Source organism: Carcharhinus amblyrhynchos, chromosome 21 (assembly GCF_965287045.1).
Source record: "Carcharhinus amblyrhynchos chromosome 21, sCarAmb.v2.hapA, whole genome shotgun sequence".
Taxonomy (NCBI): domain Eukaryota; kingdom Metazoa; phylum Chordata; class Chondrichthyes; order Carcharhiniformes; family Carcharhinidae; genus Carcharhinus; species Carcharhinus amblyrhynchos.
This window is the reverse complement of record NC_137344.1, coordinates 49,487,038-49,514,431: the sequence shown is the minus strand read 5'-3', so window position 1 is coordinate 49,514,431 and position 27,394 is coordinate 49,487,038. Positions and strand designations below refer to the sequence as shown.

The window sequence follows — 27,394 nt, the reverse complement described above, 5'->3', positions numbered from 1 at the left end:
AAAGTATCTTTTCTTACAGATCTCCCCTTTGAGAATCACAACAGATTTCTGGATAATCAGCTGAGAAACTGTATGAGACACACACCTTGTCTGGTCGATGTTTGTGGCTGGGATCCACCCTGAAACTACAAGAAAACACAGCAATCAGCTCCCTCGTACTTATACTGTACCACAGCCAGACAAATACCCCTGACACACACACTCCCCAAGAAGGCACACACTGACAGAGACCCGGCACACACATACACACACACACACTCATACTCACACAAACACACTGACATACACTCACTCACACACACATGCACACTCATGCACACAAACTGACATATACTAACAGACACACACATAAACAAATACACACACAGACATAAACACACACAGACACAGACACACACAGACACAGACACACACATACACACACACACATACACACACACACATAAACACACACATGGACACATATTGACACACACACACACACACACACACTCACACATCTAGACACACACATACATTCAAACACTCATGCATACACATACAGATGCACACACACAGAGAAACACACACATAGACACACACGCATGCACACACACACAACACATGTATAGATGCACAGGTGCACACAGACACACACACATAGATAAACACACACACACACAAGTAGACACACACACAGATACATATAAATTATAGATCCATGAACACATACATTTATGTAGCACCTTTGTTGTAATACAACATATTTTGACATATACACACATATAAATATACAGACACACACGTGTGTACACATATACACGCATGCACACAGACACACACACATGTGCAAGCATAGGCAGAAGCTTTGAGCTTACCACTGATTCCATGAAATGGGAATTTAATTCTTGGATCCTGTTCACGTAATCTCTCCCTTTCACCTGGAGTACATACTCGCAGCTGTGGAAACAGGACATTCAAAATTAGTTACAGAAAGTAATCCATCAAATGACACACATAGAATCTCTCTGTCCCCAGTGCCAGTCCCAGCCACTTCCCTCCCCATCTCTCCTGATGACTCCTTGTCTAAGTGATCAATCTTCACACTTGAGCTCACAGTCCCATCTGTCAGGACACTGCCCTCCTGACCTGATGTGTAAAGGTACTAGTTAGTGGCCTGGAGTGGAGACCCAGGCTAATACGAGTCTAACCAGAGGAACCAAGTACTATGGCCTGGTCCACAGACCAGGAGGACCATCTCACAACATGGGGGCAGCAGTGGAGCACCAAAGCAGAAAAGCGTATTGCTGTTATCAAAGGAACCACGGAGTGAAGTGCAGCTTGATAGCAGCTCACACTTATGACTTGACAGGAGGAGCAGGCAAACTGGAGAGAGATAATGATGGCACAGCCAGTGAGCAGTCCCTACACCTACTCAAACCGTTTAACTATTCCGATGGCCGGCAGAGAGGCCAGAGTGAGAATGATAGAAGTGCCATTTCATTCAATGTTGAACAACATTGGGTGTTTACACTAAGGCAAAGAAGCATCAGGTCAGTAACTCTCTCTATGCTGTTGGTCCAATAGAAGATGACGTTCTCCTGAGGTATGGAGCGGAGGAGACCGCTGCGGACTCTGGGATCATTCTTAAAGCTTTTGACACTTATTTTAGCCTGAAACGAGACTCAGAATGGAGCAGAAGTCCCAGTGAGTTGGGGAATCAGTTGTATAATTTCTCACTGACCGAGATCACCTAGGACATGGGCAGTGAAGAACAATCTGTGATTGTCACGAGATGAAAAACTCTCTGCAGGTCAAAGATGACCTTTAGACAAGAACATAAGAAATAGGAGCAGGAGTAGGCCATCTAGCCCCTTCGAGCCTGCCCCGCCGTTCAATAAGATCATGGCTGATCTGAAGTGGCTCAGTTCCACTTTCCTGCTTTCTCCCCATAACCCTTAATTCCCTTGTCTGTCAAAAACCTATCTACCCGTGACTTAAATATATTTAGCGAGGTAGCCTCCACCACTTCAACGGGCAGAGAATTCCAGAGATTCACCACCCTTTGAGTGAAGAAGTTCCTCCTCAACTCCGATCTAAACGGTGCAGTGTGTGAGGCAGGCTGAATTTAGAGAATTTAACTGGGTTATAGTCCAATGTATCCCTGAGGCTTCATATAACTCGGTTGACCTGGCTGAAGAAACATTTTGGTCCAGAATTTGCTGGCAAAATAACAGCAAGGTTAACGATGCTCAATGTTCTTAATGTATAAATCACTCAACTCGTGGTGAGTGTTAGGAAATAGAGCTGGTTTAAATGTTATTTGTGTTTATGGATTTCGGGAATGAGATACAAATTTGAGCTTAATTTGAGTTTCTGTACTTGTGCGCCACCTAAAGGCTGAAACTTTGGTTAGCTTCATGTTAAACAAAGGTGCCTGCAGGTCTGAGAGTTTTAGTTTCACTTTAAACTGTGCCTGCATTGTAATTAAATGTTTGCAGCATAAAGACAATTACAGAGGTTAAAAAAAACTAAGCAGTTGCCTAGCAACCAGGGCCCACACTGAACAGTAGAGCAGGGATGGAGTTGTACTGGAGGCAGTTCATAGGAGGTTGGCAAATGTGAGGTTGTCCACTTTGGTAGGAATAATGGTAGGAAGGACTATTACTTACGTGGCGAAAAACTGCAGCAGGCGACGGTGCAGAGGGACCTCGGGGTCCTTGTGCATGAGTCGCAAAAACCCAGCCTGCAGGTGCAGCAGGTGGTCAGGAAGGCGAATGGGATGCTGGCCTTCATAGCGAGGGGGATTGAATATAAAAGTAGGGAGTCTTGCTGCGGCTGTATAGGGCACTGGTGAGGCCGCAGCTGGAGTACTGTGTGCAGTTTTGGGCGCCGCACCTGCGCAAAGATATTTTGGCCTTGGAGGGAGTGCAGAGGAGGTTTACTAGGCTGATACCGGAGTTGAGGGGGTTGAGCTATGAGGAGAGGCTGAATAAACTGAGCTTGTACTCGTTAGAGTTTAGAAGAATGAGGGGAGATCTCATTGAGACGTATAAGATGATGAATGGGATGGATAGGATAGAGGTGGAGAGACTCTTCCCGCTCAGAAAGGACAGTAGGACTAGGGGGCACAGCCTCAAGATAAAGGGGGGGCGGTTTAGAACGGAGTTGAGGAGGAACTTCTTCACTCAAAGGGTGGTGAATCTCTGGAATTCTCTGCCCGTTGAAGTGGTGGAGGCTGCCTCGCTGAATATATTTAAGACGCGGGTTGATGGGTTTTTGATAAGCGAGGGGATTAAGGGTTATGGGGAGAGGGCGGGAAAGTGGAACTGAGCCACAACAGATCAGCCATGATCTTATTGAATGGCGGGGCAGGCTCGAAGGGCTAGATGGCCTACTCCTGCTCCTATTTCTTATGTTCACTAGATTGATTCCAGAGATGAGGAGTTTGTCTTATGAAGAGAGATTGGGCAGTTTAGCTGATACTCCCTGGAGTTTAGAAGAGTGAGAGGAGATCTAATTGAGGTTTAAAGATGGTAAAATATATTGACAGGGTAGATGTAGAGAGGGTGTTTCCTCTTGTGGGAAAATCTGGAACGAGAGGTCACAGTTTTCGAATAAAGCAGATTTAAAACAGATGAGGAGAAATTACTTCGCTCAAAGGATGGGGAATCTGGGGATTCACTGTCCCAGAGCGCGGTGGATGTTGGGACAGTGAGTAAATTTAAGGAAGTGGCGGACAAATGGGTTTGAAGGGTAATGGTGAACGGGAAGGAAAGTGGAGTTGAGGCTGAGATGGGGTCAGCCATGATCATATTGAATGGCGGGGTCAGGCTCGAGGTGCTGAACTCGAGGGAGCCTACTCCCACTCTTCTTACCTGGAACCCAAACCCCCCTCATCCACTTACCTCTCACACTTTCCTCTACAGTTTCTCAAAGTGGCTTTGGGCTATTGGCAATAAGCCTAGTGGTACTATTGTTAGATTATTAATCCAGAAACTCAGCTAATATTCTTGGTTCGAATCCTGCCACAGCAGGTGGTGGAATTTGAATTCAATAAAAAAAAATCTTGAATTAAGAATCTACTGATGACCGTGAATCCATTGTTGGAAAAACCCAACTGGTTCACCAATGTCCTTTAGGGAAGGAAATCTGCCTTCCTTATCCGGTCTGACCTACTGTGACTCCAGGTCCACAGCAACTGTCTGAATTGGCCACTCAGTTGCGTCAATCGCTACAAAGTCTCGACAAAGCCCTGACGGCATTGTGGGTCAACCCATAGCACACTGCCTGCAGCGATTCAGGAAGGCAGCTCACCACCACCGTCTCAGGGGGCAACTAGGGACGGGCAATAAATACTAGCCAACCAGCGGTGCCCATGTCCCATGAATGAATAACAAAAGACGTACCTGATGACAGCAGCTAACACTGGGAAAAGGGAATGTGATGATGCCCTTCACTCTTCCACATGTGAATTATTACACTTGGAAGGACTCTTCATCAGAAAATATCATCGTAAGGTTAGTAGGTAATGTTTTGTCTGATTTGGACTAGAAATAAGCTTGCATTTCTCTTTCTGTATCTAATTTGAGACTAATTCACCCTCTTTCCTTTTCTGACTGTTCAATCCTTGTCGTCATTCTCCAGGACTTTGTCTGGTTGTATTCCAATCGTCTGGACATAGAGGCCAGCATTCCATTCTGGTGAATAAGTCGAGACCCAGGACTGTTCCAGGTGGGATACCACTCACTACATCCTGCCAGTTAGAGCTCTTCCTCATTTTCCTCACCCTCTGTCTCCAGCCATTCACTAAGTTTCCTCACCAGGTCAATCAGAAAGATAGCGTGCAGGTACAGCAAGCAATGAGGAAGGTGACTGTTGGTCTTTATGGGAGGGGATTGGGATACGGGAATAAAGACACCTCGCTCCAGTTGGGCAGGGTTTTGGTGAGATCACATCTGGAATACCGTCAGCAGTTTTGGTCTCTACATTTCAGAAAGGATAGACTCACGTCAGAGACAGTTACAGCAAGGGTTCACTGGATTAATCCCTGGGAAGAGGGAGATGCCCTGTGGTGAGAAGCTGAGATTATTTTCTCCGGAGTTTCGAAGAATGAGAAGTGATTTCATTAAAAAGTACAGAATTCTGAAGGGGTTTGATGGGGGGGTACTCTGATTGTTTCCGCCGGTCAGGGAATCTATAACACGGGAGCAGAGTCTCAGGATGAGGGGTCGATCTTCTAGAACTCGGACGAAGAGACAATTCCTTACACAAGTTTGTGAATCTTTGGAAATCTCTCTCCCGCTGGGCATTCTGGGTTCTCCACTGCGGAATTGTTTAAAGGCTGGGATAGACAGGTTTTTGGTCTCTCCGGGAAGCGAGAGATATGGGATTGGATCAGCCATGATAGTATTGAATGGTACAGCAGGCTAGATGGACGAGTGGCCTACTGCTACCCCTTTTTATGTTCAACTTCAGCTCACAGTCACACACTGTCAAACACGCTGTCACTCACACAGCACAGTGTGACACACACACACCACACACACACACACCACACACATGCACAAACACACCCAATCATATATAAATACACACATTCACTTGCATGCTCGCACACACACACATCCAGCCACACACATTCACACACGTGCATGCACACACACTCAGGGGAGGCACGGTAGCACAGTGGTTAGCACTGTTGTTTCACCGCGCTAGGGACCCAGGTTCGATTCCCGGCTCGGGTCACTGTCTGTGTGGAGTTTGCACATTCTCCCTGTGTCTGTGTGGGTTTTCTCAGTGTGCTCTGGTTTCCTCCCACAGTTTGAAAGATGTGCTGGTTAGGGTGCATTGGCCGTGCTAAATTCTCCCTCAGTGAACCGAACAGGTGCTGGAGTGTGGCGGCTTGGGGATTTTCACAGTAACTCCATTGCAGTGTCAATGTAAGCCTACTTGTGACTAGTAAATAAATGTTACTTTTATTTTACACACACACACACACACACTCACACACACACTCATACACACACACACACACACACACGCACACACACGGATACACACTCACATACACACACAGAGGCCGAGACACAGAACACCGGTAACATGGACTGTCACAGTTAGATATAAAAACAGGTATCTTGTTAATGTCTGCAGCCAGTACCGTGGAAACCATTTAGCGTGTTCCACCCATGGATCATCTCCCAGCTCCCAGTTTCGAAGTTCCCCATCGCAGTGAAAACACTTCACGTTGTCACGGTGACCTGTTGAGCAGAAAACCTCCAGTAAGTCATTTCAGTGATTCAGTGAGAGAGTCAGCTGTACACACTGCTGGGTATACACACTGCTGTACACACTGCTGGGTATACCCACTGCTGTACACACTGCCGGGTATACCCACTGCTGTACACACTGCTGGGTATACCCACTGCTGTACACGCTGCTGGGTATACCCACTGCTGGATATAAACACTGCTGTACCCACTGTAAGGTATACCTGCTGCTGTACAGACTACTGGTTACACCCACAGCTGCACACACTGCCGGGTATACCCGTTACTGTACGCACTGCAGAGTATACCCATTGCTGAACACAGTGCTGGGTATCCCTATTGCTGCACACACTTCCAATCTTTGTATCATCAGCAAATTTGCTGATCCAATTTACCACATTATCATCCAGATCATTGATATAGATGACAAACAAAAATGGACCCAGCACTGATCTCTATGGCACACCATTCGTCACAGGCCTCCACTCAGAGAAACAATCCTCCACTGCCACTCACTGGCTTCTTCCATTGAGCCAATGTCTAATCCAATTTACTACCTCTCCATGTATACCTAGCGACTGAACCTTCCTAACTAACCACCCATGCGGGCCCTTGTCAAAGGCCTTACTGAAGTCCATGTAGACAACATCCACTGCCTTCCCTTCATCCACTTTCCTGGTAACCTCCTTGGAAAACTCTAATAGATTGGTTAAACATGACATACCAAGCACAAAGCCATTTTGGCTCTCCCTAATAAATCCCTGTCCATCCAAATATTTGTAGATCCTATCTCTTAATACTCCCTCCAATAATTCACCTACTATTGACGTCAAACTTATTGGCCTATAATTTCCCGGATTACTTTTTGAGCCTTTTTTAAATTTGCTGATGATACAAAGGTTGGAGGTGTAGTGGACAGTGAGGAAGGTTTTCAAAGCTTGCAGAGGGATTTGTACCAGCTTGAAAAATGGCCGATGGAGTTTAATGCAGACAAGTGTGAGGTATTGCACTTTGGAAGGACAAACCAAAGTAGAACGTACAAGGTAAATGGTAGGACTCTGAAGAGTGCAGTAGAACAGAGGGACCTGGGAATACAGATACATAATTCCCCAAAAGTGGTGTCACAGGCAAATAGGGTCATAAAGAGTGCTATTGGAACATTGGCCTTTATAAATCAAAGTATTGAGTAAAAGAGTTGGAATGTTATGGTGAGGTTGTATAAGACATTGGTGAGGCTGAATTTAGAGTATTGTGTGCAGTTTTGGTCACCTAATTAGAGGAAGGATGTAAATAAGGTTGAAAGAGTGCAGAGAAGGTTCACAAGGATGTTGCCGGGACTTGAGAAGCTGAGTTACAGAGAGATTGAATAGGTTAGGACTTTATTCCCCGGAGTGTAGAAGAATGAGGGGAGAGTTGATAGAGGTGTATAAGATTTTGATGGGTATCGATAGAGGCTTTTTCCACTGAGGCTAGGGGAGAAAAAAACCAGAGGGCATGGGTTAAGAGTGAAAGGAGGAAAGTTTAAAGGGAATATTTGGGGGGGGGCTTCTTCACACAGAGAGTGGTGGGAGTGTGGAATGAGCTGCCGGATAAATGCGGGGTCACTTTTAACATTTAAGAAAAACTTGGACAGGTTCATGGATGAGAGGGGTGTGGAGGGATATGGTCCAAGTGCAGGTCAGTGGGACTAGGCAAAAAATGGTTGGGCACAGACAAGAAGGGGCAAAAGGCCTGTTTCTGAGCTGTAATGTAGGGATGTAACTATTGCCGTTTTCCTGTCCTCTGGCACCACTCCCATTGCCAGGGGGATTTGGAAGATTGTGGTCAGACTCTCTCTCTCCTTAGTCCACTCAGTATCAAGGGTACATCCCATCTGGACTGGGTGACTTTTCTTGCCTTGAGTATGACTAGCCTACTCCTTTGTTTCTCCTTGTCTATTTTCATCTGACTCAATGTGGCTCGTATCTGATACCTCAGCCAGACCCTTGCCTGCACAAGGTAAATGTCCCAGCATGGTAAATCTGTCTCTACATAAGTGGCCTCCTGACACACTAATTCTGCTCTGGGGAAGGGGCCCAAATTGAGTTGGGCCCCTCCCTCCAACCCCAAAGGCAGGTGAGCCAATTCTGGTTAGAAGGCCTCTGCTTCTCGAAGACTTGTTTACTGATTGTGGGACAGGTTGTCTGTAAATTAGAATCATAGAATCCCTACAGTGCAGAAGGAGGCCACTCGGCCCATCAACTCTGCGCCAACTCTCCAAAGCAGCATCTTACCCTCTCCCTCACCCTATTCCTGTGACTCTGTGCATTCACCATGGCCAATCCACCTAACCCGCACATCTTTGGACTGTGGGAGGAAACCAGAGCACCCGGACAAAACCCACACAGACATGGGGAGAATGTGCAAATTCCACACAGACGGTCGCCCAAGTCTGGAACTGAACCTGGTTCCCTGGCACTGTGAGGCAGCAGTGCTAACTACTGTGCCACTCTACATCATTAGGCCACATTAGGGTGTTAGATCCTCTAGCCCTCACCCCTCACATCTCATCATCCTCTACCCACTCATCAACCTGCTACCTCCATTCCCCATGTCATCTCCATGGTTCCATGCCACCTCTATTCCCTCACTCCACCTCCATCCACCCATGCCACCTTTGTGACTCTATCCCACATCTGGATCCCATGCCCACTTGTCCAGTATGCACTGTGTACAGAACCAGTGAGGTATATAATAACTATGGCAAGTCTAGCAATGCTGATGATAACACCCATTCAGAAATCTGCTTTGAAAAACCTGTTGCTCTTACAGCCCTGTAAAAGTTTCAATCAGACACAGCCATTCTCACACCAATAACAGAGGCTTTTCCTCACTCACACCTCCTAATCATGTCCAAATAAAGATACATTGCAAATATTAAATAAGTTACTTATTATAACCTCAAAGGTTAGATGAGTTAAGACGTCAATCAGTCAAAGCAAACACTTTACTTCAGTCTGTGAAAACAAACTTCCTGTAGATCTAATATGTCAGCGAATCTTGCAGCTTAACTAAGCATTCATAAAGGGGCCATCTGGGAACTGTATCAACAGAAATAATTGGCAAGGCATTTGTTTCTCTAAATGGCCTCATTATGAATGCCTCATTTCCCAGAATTAAATCCAGCACTTCTTCCTCCCATATAGGGCTGGAAGCACACAGATCAAGAAAGTTTTCTTAGCGTTCTTTGCTCTACAAATCATTGGTTTGAGAGCACCTTTAAAGGATTAGTTATTGTTCAAAAATAAAACAAAATTGCATTTAGGAAGTTGGAGTAATTTTACCTTTGGCTGAAGATAGAATCCTAGGAGACATTTCAGCTCTAATGAAGCTAACAGGTTTGGCAATCCGAGGAATGGAGCATGAAGTGTGACCAACTCAATACCAAGTAGCTTTACACCATTGTTCAAAACTCAAATTAAATCCCTACACACTCACTTGGCAATATTTAATGGAGGTAACAAAAGCTCCATGTTGACTCCTTTTGGGAGGGTCCATCGAATTAAGTGGTAACCAAGCAGTGAATTGGATGGAAGTAGATCTTCACTGGCAACAAGGACGGAGACTGGCAGCAGTACATTGCTCAACAGCGCCATTGGAAGACTGGTGGTAGCTGATGGCAATGCACACACCCAAGTACCAGGGTCACCAAGGGAGCTACATCACAGCAAGTGCTAGTGGGCTGGGGATCGTAGCGGGGGGCGCTCAGCAGCCAGGACAGTGCAGTGAGTTGCTGTCAACTCCTTCCCAACGCTAGATCCCTCAATCAAGCACTGAGTGTCTTTGTGCGAGGGATTTGCACTCTGGAAACCTCAGTCACACATGGCAGTGTTGCTTCCCTCACACGGCTGACACTGGTGAAAGGATGAGGCCATTAGGTGGGTAATGGAGGCCCATGTAAAGGCCACAATGTCCGTGAGCCTTCCTGCCCTGGACCTGATCATGTCGGAGGTGGAAAGGCAGATGTGTCACCACTTACCAGCCCCTCTCACAATAAACCGCCCAGCTCCCCCGCCCCACACAAACCTCCCCTAGGGGAGAGGGTTAAATTCCACCCACTTCAAGGGAAGCGGAGTGGGGGCTGAACCACACTTTTAATCAGAACTTTAAAACTGGCCAATGTATTTTACAAAGGCTGGATTTCCCATTACGGCAATGGCACAGGAATATCGTGAGGACACCACAGTGGTGTTTCAGGTCAGTGTAAACGCAGGGTGTGGGTGTCCCCCCATCCCCGGTCAGTGACTGGTGTGTTACCTGACATTCAATGTCAGGAAAATCATTTGAACACATTAGTGTGTAATTATCAGGCCCCGAACCCTCTCCCCGCTATCAGAAAGTCCATTCACATCAGGGTGAAAGCAGAACAGTGTCAATCTCACCCAGTCTCCTAAAGCAGCTACTTGGTGAGCACGGATCCCCGGGGAACTCAGCTGAGTACAGAGCTCAGGGGGATAGAATTATGACTAGGTACTAACTATCTTCTAGCACTGCCCTGGCACTGCCCCACCAACATTAACCCCCGGCACTGCCCCACCAACATTAACCCCTGGCACTGCCCCCCCAACATTAACCCCCGGCACTGCCCCCCACAACATTAACCCCCGGCACTGCCCCCCCAACATTAACCCCCAGCACTGCCCCCCCCAACATTAACCCCCGGCACTGCCCCCCCAACATTAACCCCCAGCACTGCCCCCCCAACATTAACTCCGGCACTGCCCCCCCCAACATTAACCCCCGGCACTGCCCCCCCCAACATTAACCCCCGGCACTGCCCCCCCAACATTAACCCCCGGCACTGCCCCCCCAACATTAACCCCCGGCACTGCCCCACCAACATTAACCCCCGGCACTGCCCCCCCCAACATTAACCCCCGGCACTGCCCCCCCCAACATTAACCCCCGGCACTGCCCCCCCCAACATTAACCCCTGGCACTGCCCCCCCAAACATTAACCACGGCACTGCCCCCCAACATTAACCCCGGCACTGCCCCCCAACATTAACCCCCGGCACTGCCCCCCCAACATTAACCCCCAGCACTGCCCCCCCCAACATTAACCCCCGCACTGCCCCCCAACATTAACCCCCGGCACTGCCCCCCCAACATTAACCCCCAGCACTGCCCCCCCCAACATTAACCCCCAGCACTGCCCCCCCCAACATTAACCCCCGGCACTGCCCCCCCAACATTAACCCCCGGCACTGCCCCACCAACATTAACCCCCGGCACTGCCCCCCCCAACATTAACCCCCGGCACTGCCCCCCCCAACATTAACCCCCGGCACTGCCCCCCCCAACATTAACCCCTGGCACTGCCCCCCCAAACATTAACCACGGCACTGCCCCCCAACATTAACCCCGGCACTGCCCCCCAACATTAACCCCCGGCACTGCCCCCCCAACATTAACCCCCAGCACTGCCCCCCCCAACATTAACCCCCGCACTGCCCCCCCAACATTAACCCCCAGCGCTGCCCCCCCCCAACATTAACCCCCGCACTGCCCCCCCAACATTAACCCCCGGCACTGCCCCCCCAACATTAACCCCCGGCACTGCCCCCCCAACATTAACCCCCGGCACTGCCCCCCAACATTAACCCCCGGCACTGCCCCCCCAACATTAACCCCCGGCACTGCCCCCCAACATTAACCCCCGGCACTGCCCCCCCAACATTAACCCCCGGCACTGCCCCCCCAACATTAACCCCCGGCACTGCCCCCCAACATTAACCCCCGGCACTGCCCCCCCAACATTAACCCCCGGCACTGCCCCCCCAACATTAACCCCCGGCACTGCCCCCCCAACATTAACCCCCGGCACTGCCCCCCAACATTAACCCCCGGCACTGCCCCCCCAACATTAACCCCCAGCACTGCCCCCCCAACATTAACCCCCGGCACTGCCCCCCCAACATTAACCCCCAGCACTGTCCCCCCAACATTAACCCCCGGCACTGCCCCCCAACATTAACCCCCGGCACTGCCCCCCCAACATTAACCCCCAGCACTGCCCCCCCAACATTAACCCCCGGCACTGCCCCCCCAACATTAACCCCCGGCACTGCCCCCCCAACATTAACCCCCGGCACTGCCCCCCCAACATTAACCCCCGGCACTGCCCCCCCAACATTAACCCCCGGCACTGCCCCCCCAACATTAACCCCCGGCACTGCCCCCCAACATTAACCCCCGGCACTGCCCCCCCAACATTAACCCCCAGCACTGCCCCCCCAACATTAACCCCCGGCACTGCCCCCCCAACATTAACCCCCAGCACTGCCCCCCAACATTAACCCCCGGCACTGCCCCCCCAACATTAACCCCCAGCACTGCCCCCCCAACATTAACCCCCGGCACTGCCCCCCCAACATTAACCCCCAGCACTGTCCCCCCAACATTAACTCCCGGCACTGCCCCCCCCAACATTAACCCCCAGCACTGCCCCCCCAACATTAACCCCCGGCACTGTCCCCCCAACATTAACCCCCGGCACTGCCCCCCAACATTAACCCCCGGCACTGCCCCCCCAACATTAACCCCCGGCACTGCCCCCCAACATTAACCCCCGGCACTGCCCCCCCAACATTAACCCCCGGCACTGCCCCCCCAACATTAACCCCCAGCACTGCCCCCCCAACATTAACCCCCAGCACTGCCCCCCCCAACATTAACCCCCGGCACTGCCCCCCAACATTAACCCCCGGCACTGCCCCCCAACATTAACCCCCGGCACTGCCCCCCAACATTAACCCCCGGCACTGCCCCCCCAACATTAACCCCCGGCACTGCCCCCCAACATTAACCCCCGGCACTGCCCCCCCAACATTAACCCCCGGCACTGCCCCCCCAACATTAACCCCCAGCACTGCCCCCCCAACATTAACCCCCAGCACTGCCCCCCCAACATTAACCCCCGGCACTGCCCCCCCAACATTAACCCCCGGCACTGCCCCCCAACATTAACCCCCGGCACTGCCCCCCAACATTAACCCCCAGCACTGCCCCCCCAACATTAACCCCCGGCACTGCCCCCCAACATTAACCCCCAGCACTGCCCCCCCAACATTAACCCCCGGCACTGCCCCCCAACATTAACCCCCAGCACTGCCCCCCAACATTAACCCCCGGCACTGCCCCCCCAACATTAACCCCCAGCACTGCCCCCCAACATTAACCCCCAGCACTGCCCCCCCAACATTAACCCCCGGCACTGCCCCCCAACATTAACCCCCAGCACTGCCCCCCCAACATTAACCCCCGGCACTGCCCCCCAACATTAACCCCCAGCACTGCCCCCCAACATTAACCCCCAGCACTGCCCCCCCAACATTAACCCCCGGCACTGCCCCCCAACATTAACCCCCAGCACTGCCCCCCAACATTAACCCCCAGCACTGCCCCCCCCAACATTAACCCCCGGCACTGCCCCCCAACATTAACCCCCAGCACTGCCCCCCAACATTAACCCCCAGCACTGCCCCCCCCAACATTAACCCCCGGCACTGCCCCCCAACATTAACCCCCAGCACTGCCCCCCCCAACATTAACCCCCAGCACTGCCCCCCAACATTAATCCCCGGCACCGCCCCCCAACATTAACCCCTGGCACCGCTCCCCAACATTAATCCCTGGCACTGCCCCCTAGTGTTAAACCCCGACACTGCCCTCCAACACTCCCCACACTGCCTGGGTATGGTCAGGGGCAATGCCCAGGGGTTTCCTCGGTGAACTGCTTTATCCTCTCTGCACTGGGGGGGCCTTTACAAATAATAATGCCCTGATCCTTGGCTGTATCAGTTGGTGGCAGGGCGGGAGAATCAGACAGCCCACGAGGCCCAATATTTCCCCAAAGTCCCCAGACTATAAGGTGGAGAGAGCTGGTCGTCTGTCACTTTCTCCCTCACTATCAAACACATTGATGTTTCTATCCTTACCCTGCCACAATATACCACCTCACACTTAGCAAAATTCCATTTATCAACTACAGTCTGCAAGATTATCCGTGTCTTCCTGTATTTTCAGTTCGGCGTTGCTCTGTATCTACACCCAGCCCTTATTTTTGAGTCGGTGTTGAGCATCCAAATGGGATGCTGGCCTTCATAGCGAGGGGGATTGAATATAAAAGCAGGGAGGTCTTGCTGCGGCTGTATAGGGCATTGGTGAGGCCGCAGCTGGAGTACTGTGTGCAGTTTTGGGCGCCGCACCTGCGCAAAGATATTTTGGCCTTGGAGGGAGTGCAGAGGAGGTTTACTAGGCTGATACCGGAGTTGAGGGGGTTGAGCTATGAGGAGAGGCTGAATAAACTAGGCTTGTACTTGTTAGAGTTTAGAAGAATGAGGGGAGATCTCATTGAGACGTATAAGATGATGAATGGGATGGATAGGATAGAGGTGGAGAGGCTCTTCCTGCTCAGAAAGGACAGTAGGACTAGAGGGCACAGCCTCAAGATAAAGGGGGGGCGGTTTAGATCGGAGTTGAGGAGGAACTTCTTCACTCAAAGGGTGGTGAATCTCTGGAATTCTCTGCCCGTTGAAGTGGTGGAGGCTGCCTCGCTAAATATTTTTAAGACGCGGGTTGATGGGTTCTTGATAAGAGAGGGGATTAAGGGTTATGGGGAGAGGGCGGGAATGTGGAACTGAGCCACGACAGATCAGCCATGATCTTATTGAATGGCGGGGCAGGCTCGAAGGGCTAGATGGCCTACTCCTGCTCCTATTTCTTATGTTCTTACCCGTGTAGAAGAATCCCGCATGGGCCAGTTGCGACGGTTGGATTGTGGCACCAGCCGGCCAGTTGTCGAAGGTTCTCAGTCGCGCCTCCTCTGCCTCCATCTCCACGTTGACTGGCGGTGCTGCTTCCTCCACACTCATCCGCTGGAGCTGGCTAATGATTTGTCCATCCACACTGTCGGCCTTTTGCCACTCCAGGCCAAGGTCGGCGCCACCGTTGCCCAGGTTGCAATCGATGCCAAAGGCACGGGTGCGAAGGGGGCAGCATTTTACCTTCTCCAGCCGCCGTTGCCTGCTTGGTGACCAGCGTCTGAAGATGGCCCCGTGGAAACACAGGCTGCGGCCTGGCTGGCTCTGGGATATTCTCTGGGCCCTGACGTCTGACCTCAGATACAAGGGAGCTCGGCGTGGGTCAGGACCGTACTCAGTCTTCAAGCAATCCACTCCCACACCCTCATACCTGCTGGGACCAGCCAGCACAGAGAATTCTGAGGTGGCAAGAGGCTGACCGCAGTCTTCACCGTCTCCTCCGCCCGGATACAAGATCCCCACAGCCGGCCCAGCTCCTAGGCCGTGGGCTTGGTCAGCTGGGCAATGCAGCACAGCCTGGGTCAGGCTGTGGGATGGTGGGGGGTCACCTGCGCTGGTGAACTGCTCATGGATCCCAACGCCATAGAAATCAGAGGGGGTTATTCCACCCCTTTCTGCACTCTCCCTCTCTGCAGACCCCCCCTGAGCACTCTCGCTCTCCCTCTCCTTCCCCCCCCTCACCACACTCCCCCTTTCTCCGCTCTCCCTCTCTCCACCCCCTAACTCGACACTCTGCCTCTCCTCACCCTCCCTCTCCTCATCCTCCTTCTCCTCGACCCCCCTCTCCACAGCCTCCCTCCCCTTGTCCGTACTCCTCCCCCACACGCCCATCCACTCCTCACTCTCCATCCTGTTCCGAGTAGTTGGCGCTAGTTTCTAATTCCAGGATTAAAACAACATCTTTGCAATAACGCTGTCAGAACGACTGACTGCAGGAAGCGAGTCCAGCTTCAAAGCATTGGGAAGTATTGATGACAGCACACAGCCTCCAGTGACCCCTCGAACGACTGCACTTGTTTCCAGCAGAATCAGATGGGAATCAGATAAAGCCTCCTTTTATCTCAGGACAAACGTCAGACAAACTTACAGAAATCCGTCAACCAAAGACATTACTTAGCGCTAAATAACACACGTATCAGCGGTCAGACTGCTTTCAGCTCACAGCCATCCCATTCCTCCGACAGCGCTGTAAATATTCGCAGGATAACTCTGTGTTAGGGCAGGTTACTGGACAGTTCGTTGTGTCAGTGCAGACAGTGTCAAACCCTGATTGATTCCATGTGATCACACTCAGTCTGGGCTGGAAAAAGCCAGAGCCACGTTTTGCTGAGCTGGTCCCCACTCGCACAATCACAACCCTTTGTAACTGTGCCACATCACCTTTCAAACACAAACTAACTTTCACATGGATAGTTAGACCCAAATATCACTCCCAAAATCCTTCATGACTTCACCCATGAGTTTGGTTACTCTAAGACACTAGCAGAGGAAGTGTTCCCTGACTATCTGCTGTGGCTTGTACTCTTGCTTCTGAGTCAGAAGGTTGCGAGTTCAAGACTCACTCCTCCCAGAAATCTGGGTTGACACTCAAACATAACACTGAGGGGGTGCCGCACCGTTTGAGATATTGTCTCTAGAACGAGACATTAAAATAAGATCTCGACTGTCACCTCTGCTGGATGTAAACAATCCCATATCTCCATTGAAGGAACAGCAGAAAAATTCTCCCTGGTGTTCTGGCACCACTATAACAGACTGAACATAAGAAATAGGAAATAGGAGCAGGAGTAGGCCATCTAGCCCTTCGAGCCTGCCCCGCCATTCAATAAGATCATGGCTGATCTGTCGTGGCTCAGTTCCACATTCCCGCTTTCTCCCCATAACCCTTAATCCCCTCTCTTATCAAAAACCCATCAACCCGCGTCTTAAAAATATTTAGCGAGGCAGCCTCCACCACCTCAACGGGCAGAGAATTCCAGAGATTCACCACCCTTTGAGTGAAGAAGTTCCTCCTCAACTCTGTTCTAAACCGCCCCCCCTTTATCTTGAGGCTGTGCCCCCTAGTCCTACTGTCCTTTCTGAGCGGGAAGAGTCTCTCCACCTCTATCCTATCCATCCCATTCATCATCTTATACGTCTCAATGAGATCTCCCCTCATTCTTCTAAACTCTAACGAGTACAAGCCTAGTTTATTCAGCCTCTCCTCATAGCTCAACCCCTTCAACTCCGGCTTCAGCCTAGTAAACCTCCTCTGCACTCCCTCCAAGGCCAAAATATCCTTGCGTAAGTACGGCGACCAAAACTGCACACAGTACTCCAGCTGCGGCCTCACCAATGCCCTATACAGCCGCAGCAAGACCTCCCTACTTTTATATTCAATCCCCCTCGCTATGAAGGCCAGCATCCCATTCGCCTTCCTGACCACCTGCTGCACCTGCAAGTCATTATTATAGAGTTGTCTGTGGGATCTTGCTGTTCATAAATCGGTCTCTGCCTTAACCTGATAGAGGTTTATAAAATGTTGAGAGGTATAGATAGGGTGGGTTCTCGGAGGCTATTTCCCAGGGCTGAAATGGTCACTACGAGAGGACACAGGTTTAAGGTGCTGGGGAGCAGGTACAGAGGAGATGTCAGGGGTAAGTTTTTCACTCAGAGGGTGGTGAGTGAGGCTGCCGTCGGTGGTGGTGGAGGCGAACTCGCTGGGGTCTTTTAAAAGACTTCTGGATGAGTACATGGGATTTAATGGGATTGAGGGTTATAGATAGGCCTGGTAGGTAGGGATATGATCAGCGCAACTTGTGGGCTGAAGGGCCTGTTTATGCTGTAGTGTTCTATAACAAAGGCGATTCTATTTCAAATGTACTTCCAAATTCTCAGGCATGTAGGAAATGTTTCTTAAAAAAGCAGATGAGAGAGTGAAGACAGCACTCAATCGGCCTGTAGCAGTGCCTCGTTTGTGTCATACATCCTACCGAGGGAACCTACTTTCCCACAGAAATATCTAAAGTGTTCCGTGAGGCTAGATCCTACGAGGTCGCAATAACAATTGTGGTGACATTAAGGACATTTCAGCCCTGGGAAATAACCTCTGAGAATCCACCCGATCAATACCTCTCAACATTTTATAAACCTCGATCAGGTTAAGGGAATGGTCCAGCTATCGAACACCCAGCACTCCAGCCGCATCTAAAACCCACGCTGAGATGAAATTGTTTTCAGGCTGGTCTTCCACAGTTTCCATCAGCACTCTGATAAAATATAGGAAACCACTGCGTCTACACGCCAATAACACCAATGTGATAAGTCTAGATCTCAGGAAGATGATACTGTCGAGAGATCAATGGAAATCATTAAGCTACCTGCTGTCACAAAATCAGTTTTATTTTTTGACACTGTGCGCTTTGTAATCTGTGGGGAATGTGGGGAGGTCTTGCTGCAACTGTACAGGGCACTGGTGAGGCCGCAGCTGGAGTACTGTGTGCAGTTTTGGTCGCCGCACTTGCGCAAGGATATTTTGGCCTTGGAGGGAGTGCAGAGGAGGTTTACTAGGCTAATGCCGGAGTTGAGGGGGTTGAGCTATGAGGAGAGGCTGAATAAACTGGGCTTGTACTCGTTAGAGTTTAGAAGGATGAGGGGAGATCTCATTGAGACGTACAAGATGATGAAGGGGATGGATAGGATAGAAGTGGAGAGGCTCTTCCCGCTCAGAAAGGACAGTAGGACTAGAGGGCACAGCCTCAAGATAAGAGGGGGGCAGTTTAGAACGGAGTTGGGGAGGAACTTCTTCACTCAAAGGGTGGTGAATCTCTGGAATTCTCTGCCCGTTGAAGTGGTTGAGGTTTCCTCGCTGAATATATTTAAGTCACGGGTAGATAGGTTTCTGATAGACAGGGGAATTAAGGGTTATGGGGAGAGGGCGGGAAAGTAGAACTGATCCACTTCAGATCAGCCATGATCTTATTGAATGGCGGGGCAGGCTTGAAGGGCTAGATGGCCTACTCCTGCTCCTATTTCTTATGTTCTTATGTTATGTTCTAATGTACCATCCAGCGCACAGGATGCTGCAGTGCCTGTTACCTTTAATCCTGATGATGTGGGTATGCCGGCGTTGGACTGGTGTAAACACAGTAAAAAGTCTGACAACACCAGGTTTTAGTTGGATAGGTTGGATAGGTTGGACTAAAACCTGGTGTTGTCAGACTTTTTACTACCTTTAATCCTGCCCAGTAATAAGGGTTGGACCGTCTTGCTGTGTTTTGATAGATCATCTACTTCGGTTAAAGGGCCAGTGAATTCAAGTTTTTGTTAGTTCAAGACTCAGGAAGAAGACTCCCCGCGCAGGCTAAGGTGCAGCTATTAGCTCTGAGCTGGTTTGGCTCTAGGTAGTGAGGGCTCAGGGGAAGCTCTGGGGAGTTGAAAAAGCACTTCAGTTCCTATGACACATCTGTGTAGATCGCAAATGGCAACCATCTCAACTCTGCAAAAAGGTGGCACTGACAAGTCACTGCATGAAGCAAGACAGAACCCCTTCATCTCCTCAAACCTGATCAGTAATGAAGGGTGCTGTGGAAACACAGTAGGTGCCATCACTCATATTAATGTGTGCCTTTTGAGGTTTCCAAATTTGAACCCTAGTTTAAAAAAGTTTACCCCCATAAAGCTTCTGCCTTTAGCACCGTGGGACATGAGCCTGTCCAGGATGACATTGTTGTGGCATTCCGGAACTGTGATTATTCCCAGGTCAGGACAACGGGGTCATCATACGTTTGAAGAGTGTCTGTCGCAGGAATGAGAGGAAGGTATATAAAATACTGATGGCAGAATTTGTCATGCAATATAGTTATTTTGCACCAATATCGATGAGAAGCAACACTGGAATGTGATGTCAACTGAGCATTTGTGAAAAATGGTCCAGTACTTTACACTTGGTGATGGTATACACAGGCTAGACCTCACCCTCAGGAACAGACTCCTCCGTGTGTCTAACCAATGAAATCTTCTTCGACCTGCACATCTTTACAAAAGGATTCCACTTCAAGCATTAGTCACACATTTTCCAGTGAGTGGGAATTGGTTCTGTGAATAAATGAGAACTTGTACAATTGAGACTCTGTTTTGAAGCTTTCTGACTGTGATGGGGCATGAGTTATTCAAACTGCTGAGGTCTCTATCCATAACCCTTGCAGTGACCTCCTTGACCCAGGATACATGCCCTTACTCACGAATGGATCTGCTTCCCACCTCAACAATCTATAGGGTCTGGCCCGATAACGTGGCCCTTGAGGTATCGCCCTCTTAAAGAGCTACACTCCCATCCTCTTTCCCCCCACTCCCCCAGCTCCAGAGTTCACCTACGGAGGAACAAAGAACGGGACTAGAAACACAAACAAGTTTTTCATTGAAGGGTAACACTCATAAGTTTAGCTGGTCCGGGGACTCCCGGACTCTGGCAGAATCCTCCGTTCTCTGGCAGGCTTTTCAAAATGTGAAGAATCAGGCTGAACGGATGGAAAGAAACAATCCAGCGTCTGGATTCTCCTTTCACTGCTGCTGATTCCTCAATTAATGTAACCGCCAGTTGCTCAGGTCCCTCATTTCCAATGAAACACCTGCTTCCTTAAACTGTCACAATAGTTCTTCCAAATTCGATGTGTGTCCTTCGGGTGAGGTTCCAGAAGTTAGTACATCATCCAGATAAACCACTACCTTGGGGGTGTCTTGCAATAAACTCTCCATCATACACAGGAAAATGGCACAGGCTGATGAGACTTCAAAAGAGTTTGTACGCAAACCCTTGTGTGTTGATTGTCACCATCCAGCTACTGGTCTGAGGTCTAATCTGGTGTATTTTAAACCCCTGGTTAGTTTGGTATCTTCAATTCTAGGAATGGGGTATTTGTCCATCTGAGTTTCCCTACTGATGGTATAATCTTCACAGATTCTTACAATATGATTCTGTTTTAGGATAGGGCGTATGGGTGCTGCCCATTTGGAGAACTGTAAGGGTTTTATAATACCCGAATCTTCCAGTCTTCTGAGCTCAGATTCAATTTTATGATGAGGCACACTAGCCACTGGACAAGCCTGAAAATATTTAAGCGTTGCATCCAGATTCAGATAGATTTGGGTAGCACAGTGGTTAGCACTGCTGCCTCACAGCTCCAGGGACCAGGGTTCGATTCCCAGCTCGGGTCACTATCTATGTGGAGTTTGCACATTCTCCTCGTGTCTGTGTGGGTTTCCTCCGGGTACTCCAGTTTCTTCCCATAGTCGAAAAATGTGCAGGTTAGGTTGATTGGCCATGCTATAAATTGCCCCTTAGTGTTCTGAGATGTGTCGGTTAGAGGGATTAGTGGGTAAATACGTAAGGATATGAGGATATGGCCTGGGTGGGATTGTGGTCAGTGCTGACTCGATGGGCTGAATGGCCTCTCTCTGTACTGTAGGAACTCTATGAACCATAGATTAGGCCATTTCTCAGGCTCTCAGGTTGCGTGTAATTTCTGTACCTTGAGGGTTCTGTGTTCCACATTGACATCGATTGTGTGAGGTATCAGCCTAATTTTTGTTATTTGAGGGCTGTTCCTCAAGGTTTGGTTGCTCTTAGGCACAACCCTCCTGATCTTTGGCACCTGGCATAGGAGGGAAAACCAGATCGGAGACCGCTGAGGGGTCATCCCGGCTATCTGCCGTTCTTTCATGGTTATGTCTGGGTGTCCCTGGAGAGAAAGGCATGCTGTCCATCTGCATGTTTGAGGCCTTTCATGATCAGTGGACACTGCAGAAGATGGAATGTATTATCTCTCCCCCCAGGGCAGGACAGTGGTTAGCACTGCTGCCTCACAGCGCCAAGGACCCCAGTTCAATTCCAGCCCTGGGCTGTCTGTGTGGATTTTGCACGTTCTCCCTGTGTATGTGTAGATTTCCTCGGATCCAGTTTCCTCCCAAAGATGTGCGGGTTAGGAGGATTGGCCGTGCTAAATTCACACTAGTGTCGAGGAACTAGCAGGGTAAATATGAAGGGTTATGGAATAGGACCTGTTGGGGTTGGTGCAGACTCAATGGGCTGAATGGTCTCCTTCTGGGATTCTATTATTTTAATTTTGGTAAGTTTCAAGTTTTGTTTTTGTTACTGCCCCTTTAAGAGGTTGTTAATGAGTTAATTTGGTTTCAGTTTGCTCAAAAAGTGTAAAAAAGATACCTATTGACACTGGTGGGGCAATAGTTAGAAAACTGAGCAAATGTTGGCTTCTCCTCTCCTCCTCTTTCACCAGTTTTGAGTTTGATTATTGCTGGTGTGCATGAAGTGAATTCCTCCCCACAGATGGAGCAGATAAATGGTTTCTTTGCAGTGTAACTGTGTCCATGAATTTGTAGCTAGGATGGTTAGATAAAGTCAGTTTCTACATAGTCAGTTTCTCCATGGTCCAGGCATCCTTGTGTTTCCCCAAGGGTGAGGACCAGTTGAACCCTCACCTGCAGTTAGAACACTGCACAGTCTCTCCGCAATGTGAATAGGGAAGTCTCTTTCAAGCTGTGTAACTGGTTAAATATCTTTCCAATCAATGCACGCACTTGGGTGTCTGTGTCTCGATGTGTTTCCAGCCGCAATGATGTTTACATTCTTTTAAGCAGAGAAAACAGATAAACATTTCTCTTTCTGGATTGAAAGGCCAATAATAGTCTGATGAGTTGAGTGACTCTATCAGATCTTGATGTGACATTTGGTTTGAAGTTTCTGTCTATAAATCCTCCTTTTCTAATAGCCTACTAAAGGGGTTTCCAAAGATTCTGTCAGTCAGAAATTCAGAATAGACAATTCTTGCTTCTATATTTCCTCTCTCGTTCCCCTGAAGCTGCAACTCTCCGTTCCACACACTCTCCCTCCCTTCTCAAACTGTTGTAACTGATGGACAATTCTCCTGAAGATCCAAGTCATGCCGATTGACAGATCCATGCTCTCTGCAGGGTCGTAAAGGCCTGAATATGTACTTGTTACTGGACTCAAAATGTGTGCAAAATTCAGAGCATAGAGATACAGCAGGAAGATGAAGAGCAGCTTCATTTAGACAGCTTGTTGTCATGAGCTGGAACTCTCTGCTTAAGAAGCCTGACAGAAGTGAATCAACATTCCCAGAGTCTGCAGCCTCCCTGGATTCATTTCCTTTAATTCCTACATGTCAACACGCTGAACCCAGAATTAGGGAAGAAATCGAAAGGGGCGGGGGAATACAAGTGTTTTACTTGCAGATGTTGGACAGACGAGGACGTTTTAGTCTGATGTTTATTCAGAGGGGAAGGAGCAATGGGGCAGCTGAGTGTTGCTATTGGCACAGAGCCTGTAGCCTGGCAAACAGACCAGACCTTCCTACTGGTCAGTCTTCCTGGTGTGTTGAGCTATTGGTCAATGGGAAAAGCTGGAGGGTCAGGAGGTTTCTGGTCCTGAAGTGAGAGCAGGAATTGTGCCAGGGGTGAGACTGAATTCTCACACTGCCCAACTTCTGCATTCAGACAAACAGCTTGTTAACCTGCTCAGTGCCGCTCAGTAAAACTGCTGCAGCTTCTGCTCACTCTCTGAGCAAAGAGTTAGCTTCACACACACTAAAACTTCCTCTGCCCAACGTCTGTGAGTTCTTTTTCCCCTTCCCTTAAAGATCCCATTTCTCCAGCAGCCCTGGTCCTTTCCCCTTCTTCCCTGCTGGCACTGATGATTCTTCTAGTGGGAGCAGGTTTCTTAACTCTGATCAACTCATCCATCATCCTCCCTTGTAATTTCCAACCTACGTTGGCCCCCGGATGCCTTGAGTCTAAAATTATTATCCTTGTTTTCAATCCCTCTGTGGCCTTGCTTCCTCCCTATCTCTGAAATCTCCTCCATCCCAACCACCTTCTGAAATATCAGTGCTCCTCCAATTCCAGCCTCTGATTTTAAATCACTCCATCGTTGGTGTCTGTGCCTTCAGCTGCCTGGGCTGTGAGCTGCAGGATTACCACCAAAACCTCTCTCCCCTTCAAGACAGCCCTTAAAACCTAATCCTTTGACCAAGCTTCAGATCACCAGCCTAACGCGGCTGAGTCTTGTATCTGTTTGATAAATCGCTCTTACGAAACGCCTCAGGGTGTTTTGCTGTGTTAAAGGTGCTATACAAATGCAAGTTGGAGAAGGTGAACATGTTTCAAGACCATGACAAGCAGTGCTGAGGGAGGTTGGTTGCTAGGCAATCGAAGCCATAAAGTGATAACGTTACCACACTGCTAGAGTAACATGGGAGGGAAAATCCACACCCCGAAATACTGAGCAACAACAAAACGCTGCAGTAGTGGGTGAATTGAAAGAAGCACTTCCTTCACACACAGGGCAGTGGGAATCTGGAAGGGAGCCCTGGCTGGGGGCTTGGGCCTGCAGGAAAACACACACAGTTTGGAATAGCAGCACCAGGCAAGGTCACAAGTATATGAACACTAGAATCAGGAGCTAATCATTCAGCCTCTCCAGCAACCAGTCAGCTCATGACTGATCTGTACACCTCAATTCACCTCAGTGGATTAGTAAATTTGCTGACGACACCAAAGTCGGAGGAGTTGGAGACAGTGAGGATGGATGTTACAGTTTGCAGAGGGACATAGATAAGCTGCAGAGCTGGGCAGAGAGGTGGCAGATGGAGTTTAATACGGAAAAGTGTGAGGTGATTCACTTTGGTAAGAGTAACAGGGGTACAGAATATAGGGCTAATGGAAGGACTCTTAGTAGTGTTGACGAGCAGAGAGATCTCGGGGTACATGTGCATAGCTCCCTGAAAGTTGGCACCCAGGTTGATAAGGTTGTTAAGAAGGCGTACGGTGTGTTAGCTTTTATTGGTAGAGGGATTGAATTTCGGAGCCGTGAGGTTATGTTACATCTGTACAAAACTCTGGTGCGGCCGCACTTGGAGTATTGTGTACAGTTCTGGTCGCCGCATTATTGGAAAGGGTGCAGAGGAGGTTTACCAGGATGTTGCCTGGTATGGTGGGAAGGTCTTGTGAGGAAAGGCTGAGGGACTTGAGGTTATTTTCATTAGAGAGGTTACGAGGTGACCTAATTGAGGCATACAAGATGATCAAAGGGTTAGATAGAGTGGATAGTGAGAGCCTTTTTCCTCGGATGGTAATGGCTAACACGAGGAGACACAGCTTTAAATTAAGGGGTGGTAGTTATAGGACGGATGTCAGAGGTAGGTTCTTTACTCAGAGGGTAGTAAGGGCGTAGAATGCCCTGCCTGCTTTAAGGGCGTTCAAATGGTCAGTGGATAGGCATATGGATAACATTGGAATAGTTTAGGTTAGTGGGTCATTAGATTGGTTCCACTGGTCGGCGCAACATCGAGGGCCGAAGGGCCTGAACTGCACTGGAATGTTCTATGAAGTGTAGGTACACCCATAGTGCTGTTAGGGACGGATTTTGACTATGTTCTGTTCCATTTGGCCATCTTTGCTCCATATTCCTAAATACACTCTCGAATCAAAAATCCATCTATCTCAGTCTAGAAAGTACCAAGTGGTGACATCCCTCCCCCACTCTCCATTGAATCCCTACAGTGCCGAAGAGGCCATTTGGGCCATTGAGTCTGCACCAAGTCTCCGAAGGACATCCCACCTAGGCCCAGCTCTCTGCTCTATCCCTGTAACCCCACACATTTACCGTGGATAATCCACCTAACCTTGGAGTGTGGGAGGAAACTGGAGCACCCGGAGGAAAGCTACGCAGACATGGACAGAATGTGCAAACTTTACACAGTCACCTGAGGCTGGAATTGAACCCAGGTCCCTGCCGCTGTGAGGAAGCGGTGCTAACCACAGTGCCCCCCCTTTCCTGCCTTTCGGGGGAGGTGGGGAGAGTTTTCCCCTTTTCCAACACAGTGCGTGTGAAGAAGTGTTTCCTGATTTACTCCAACCTAGCCTGGCTCGAATTCTAAGGTTCTGCTCCTTTGTTCTGGACCCCTCCTCACCCCAGGGGAAGTCATTTCTCTTCATCTATCTACTCAAATCCTTTCACAGAGGTCACAATCAGATCACCTCTCAATCTCCGATTCCCTGAGGGAAGGGGAATGGATGGCCTTTGCGTAGACTCACAATTATTACTGCACAAAAAGAGGCCATTCAGCCCATCAATTCCATGAAGGTTCTCTGTAGAGCAATCCAGTCAGTCTTATCTGCATCCTATCCCCATGGCCCTGCAAGCTTACTTCCCTCAAGTGCCCATTCAATTTTCCTTTTGCTAACTGAGTAAGTGACGAAAAGCTGGGAGGGACCCAAAGGAAAGCCAGTAAAGCGTGGAGCAGATCAATAAAATGGATACCTAAATGGGTTTGATGAGTATCTAAGATGGAAAAGCTTCATCCACACTCATTCAAGTTTTTAAGACAGAAAAAGAGAAACATTAGAACTGGTCACAGTTCCCATTAAAATCCCCATGCATATTAACAGGAGAAGGCCATTTATCCTCTCAAGTCTGTTACACAGGAGGCCATTCAGCCCCTTGGGCCAGTTACACAGGAGGCCATTCAGCCCCTTGGGCCAGTTACTCAGGAGGCCATTCAGCCCCTTGGGCCAGTTACTCAGGAGGCCATTCAGCCCCTTGGGCCAGTTACACAGATGGCACAGTGATTAGCACTACTGCCTGACAGCACAAGGGACCCGGGTTCGATTCCTGGCTCAGGTCACTATCTGTGTGGAGTTTGCGCATTCTCCCCATGTCTGCATGGGTTTCTTCCGGGTGCTCCAGTTTCCTCCCACAGTCTGAAAGGGTGCATCAACCTGAACAGGCACTGTACTGTGGTGCTTAGGGGAATTTCACAGTGACTTCATTGCAGTGTTAATGTAAGCCTTACTTGTATCTAATAAACTTAACTTTTATTTTTTACTTTACACAGGAACAGGAGGCCATTCAGCCCCTCGGGCCAGTTACACAGGAACAGGAGGCCATTCAGCCCCTCAGGTCAGTTACACAGGAACAGGAGGCCATTCAGCCCCTCAAGCCAGTTACACAGGAACAGGAAGGGGAGCCTGGACCTTCTCTGTCACTCAGTCCGCTCAGAGCTGATCTACGCCTTGACACTATGCTCCTGCCTTTGCTACACTCGGACCTGGGTCAACAGGGGATGGGAGCCAGCGAGGTGAGAGGGAGGAGAGAATGGCAACAACAGTATGTGAACCTGCAGGAGGCATGACCAACCCAAAAGGAAGCCGGCAGCCCAAAATGCAGCAATAATTCGAGCAGCTGATAGCTACCCAGGCATGCTG

The 27,394-nt window shown here is 49.4% G+C and overlaps 1 protein-coding gene across 1 annotated transcript in view; it reads right to left on the bottom strand.

Moving 5' to 3' along the window:
- LOC145356613 (baculoviral IAP repeat-containing protein 7-like) overlaps positions 1–21,816 on the bottom strand; it is a 37,188-nt gene extending 15,372 nt beyond the window's left edge. Inside the window, exons 1-5 of the mRNA XM_080209428.1 lie at positions 21,625–21,816; positions 15,028–15,676; positions 6,143–6,242; positions 858–939; positions 86–125 (exon numbers count right to left, since the gene is read on the bottom strand). Coding sequence (XP_080065554.1) covers positions 86–125; positions 858–939; positions 6,143–6,242; positions 15,028–15,676; positions 21,625–21,816 — 1,063 coding nt within the window. The remainder of the gene's footprint in view (positions 1–85; positions 126–857; positions 940–6,142; positions 6,243–15,027; positions 15,677–21,624) is intronic.
- Positions 21,817–27,394: the final 5,578 nt, after the last annotated feature.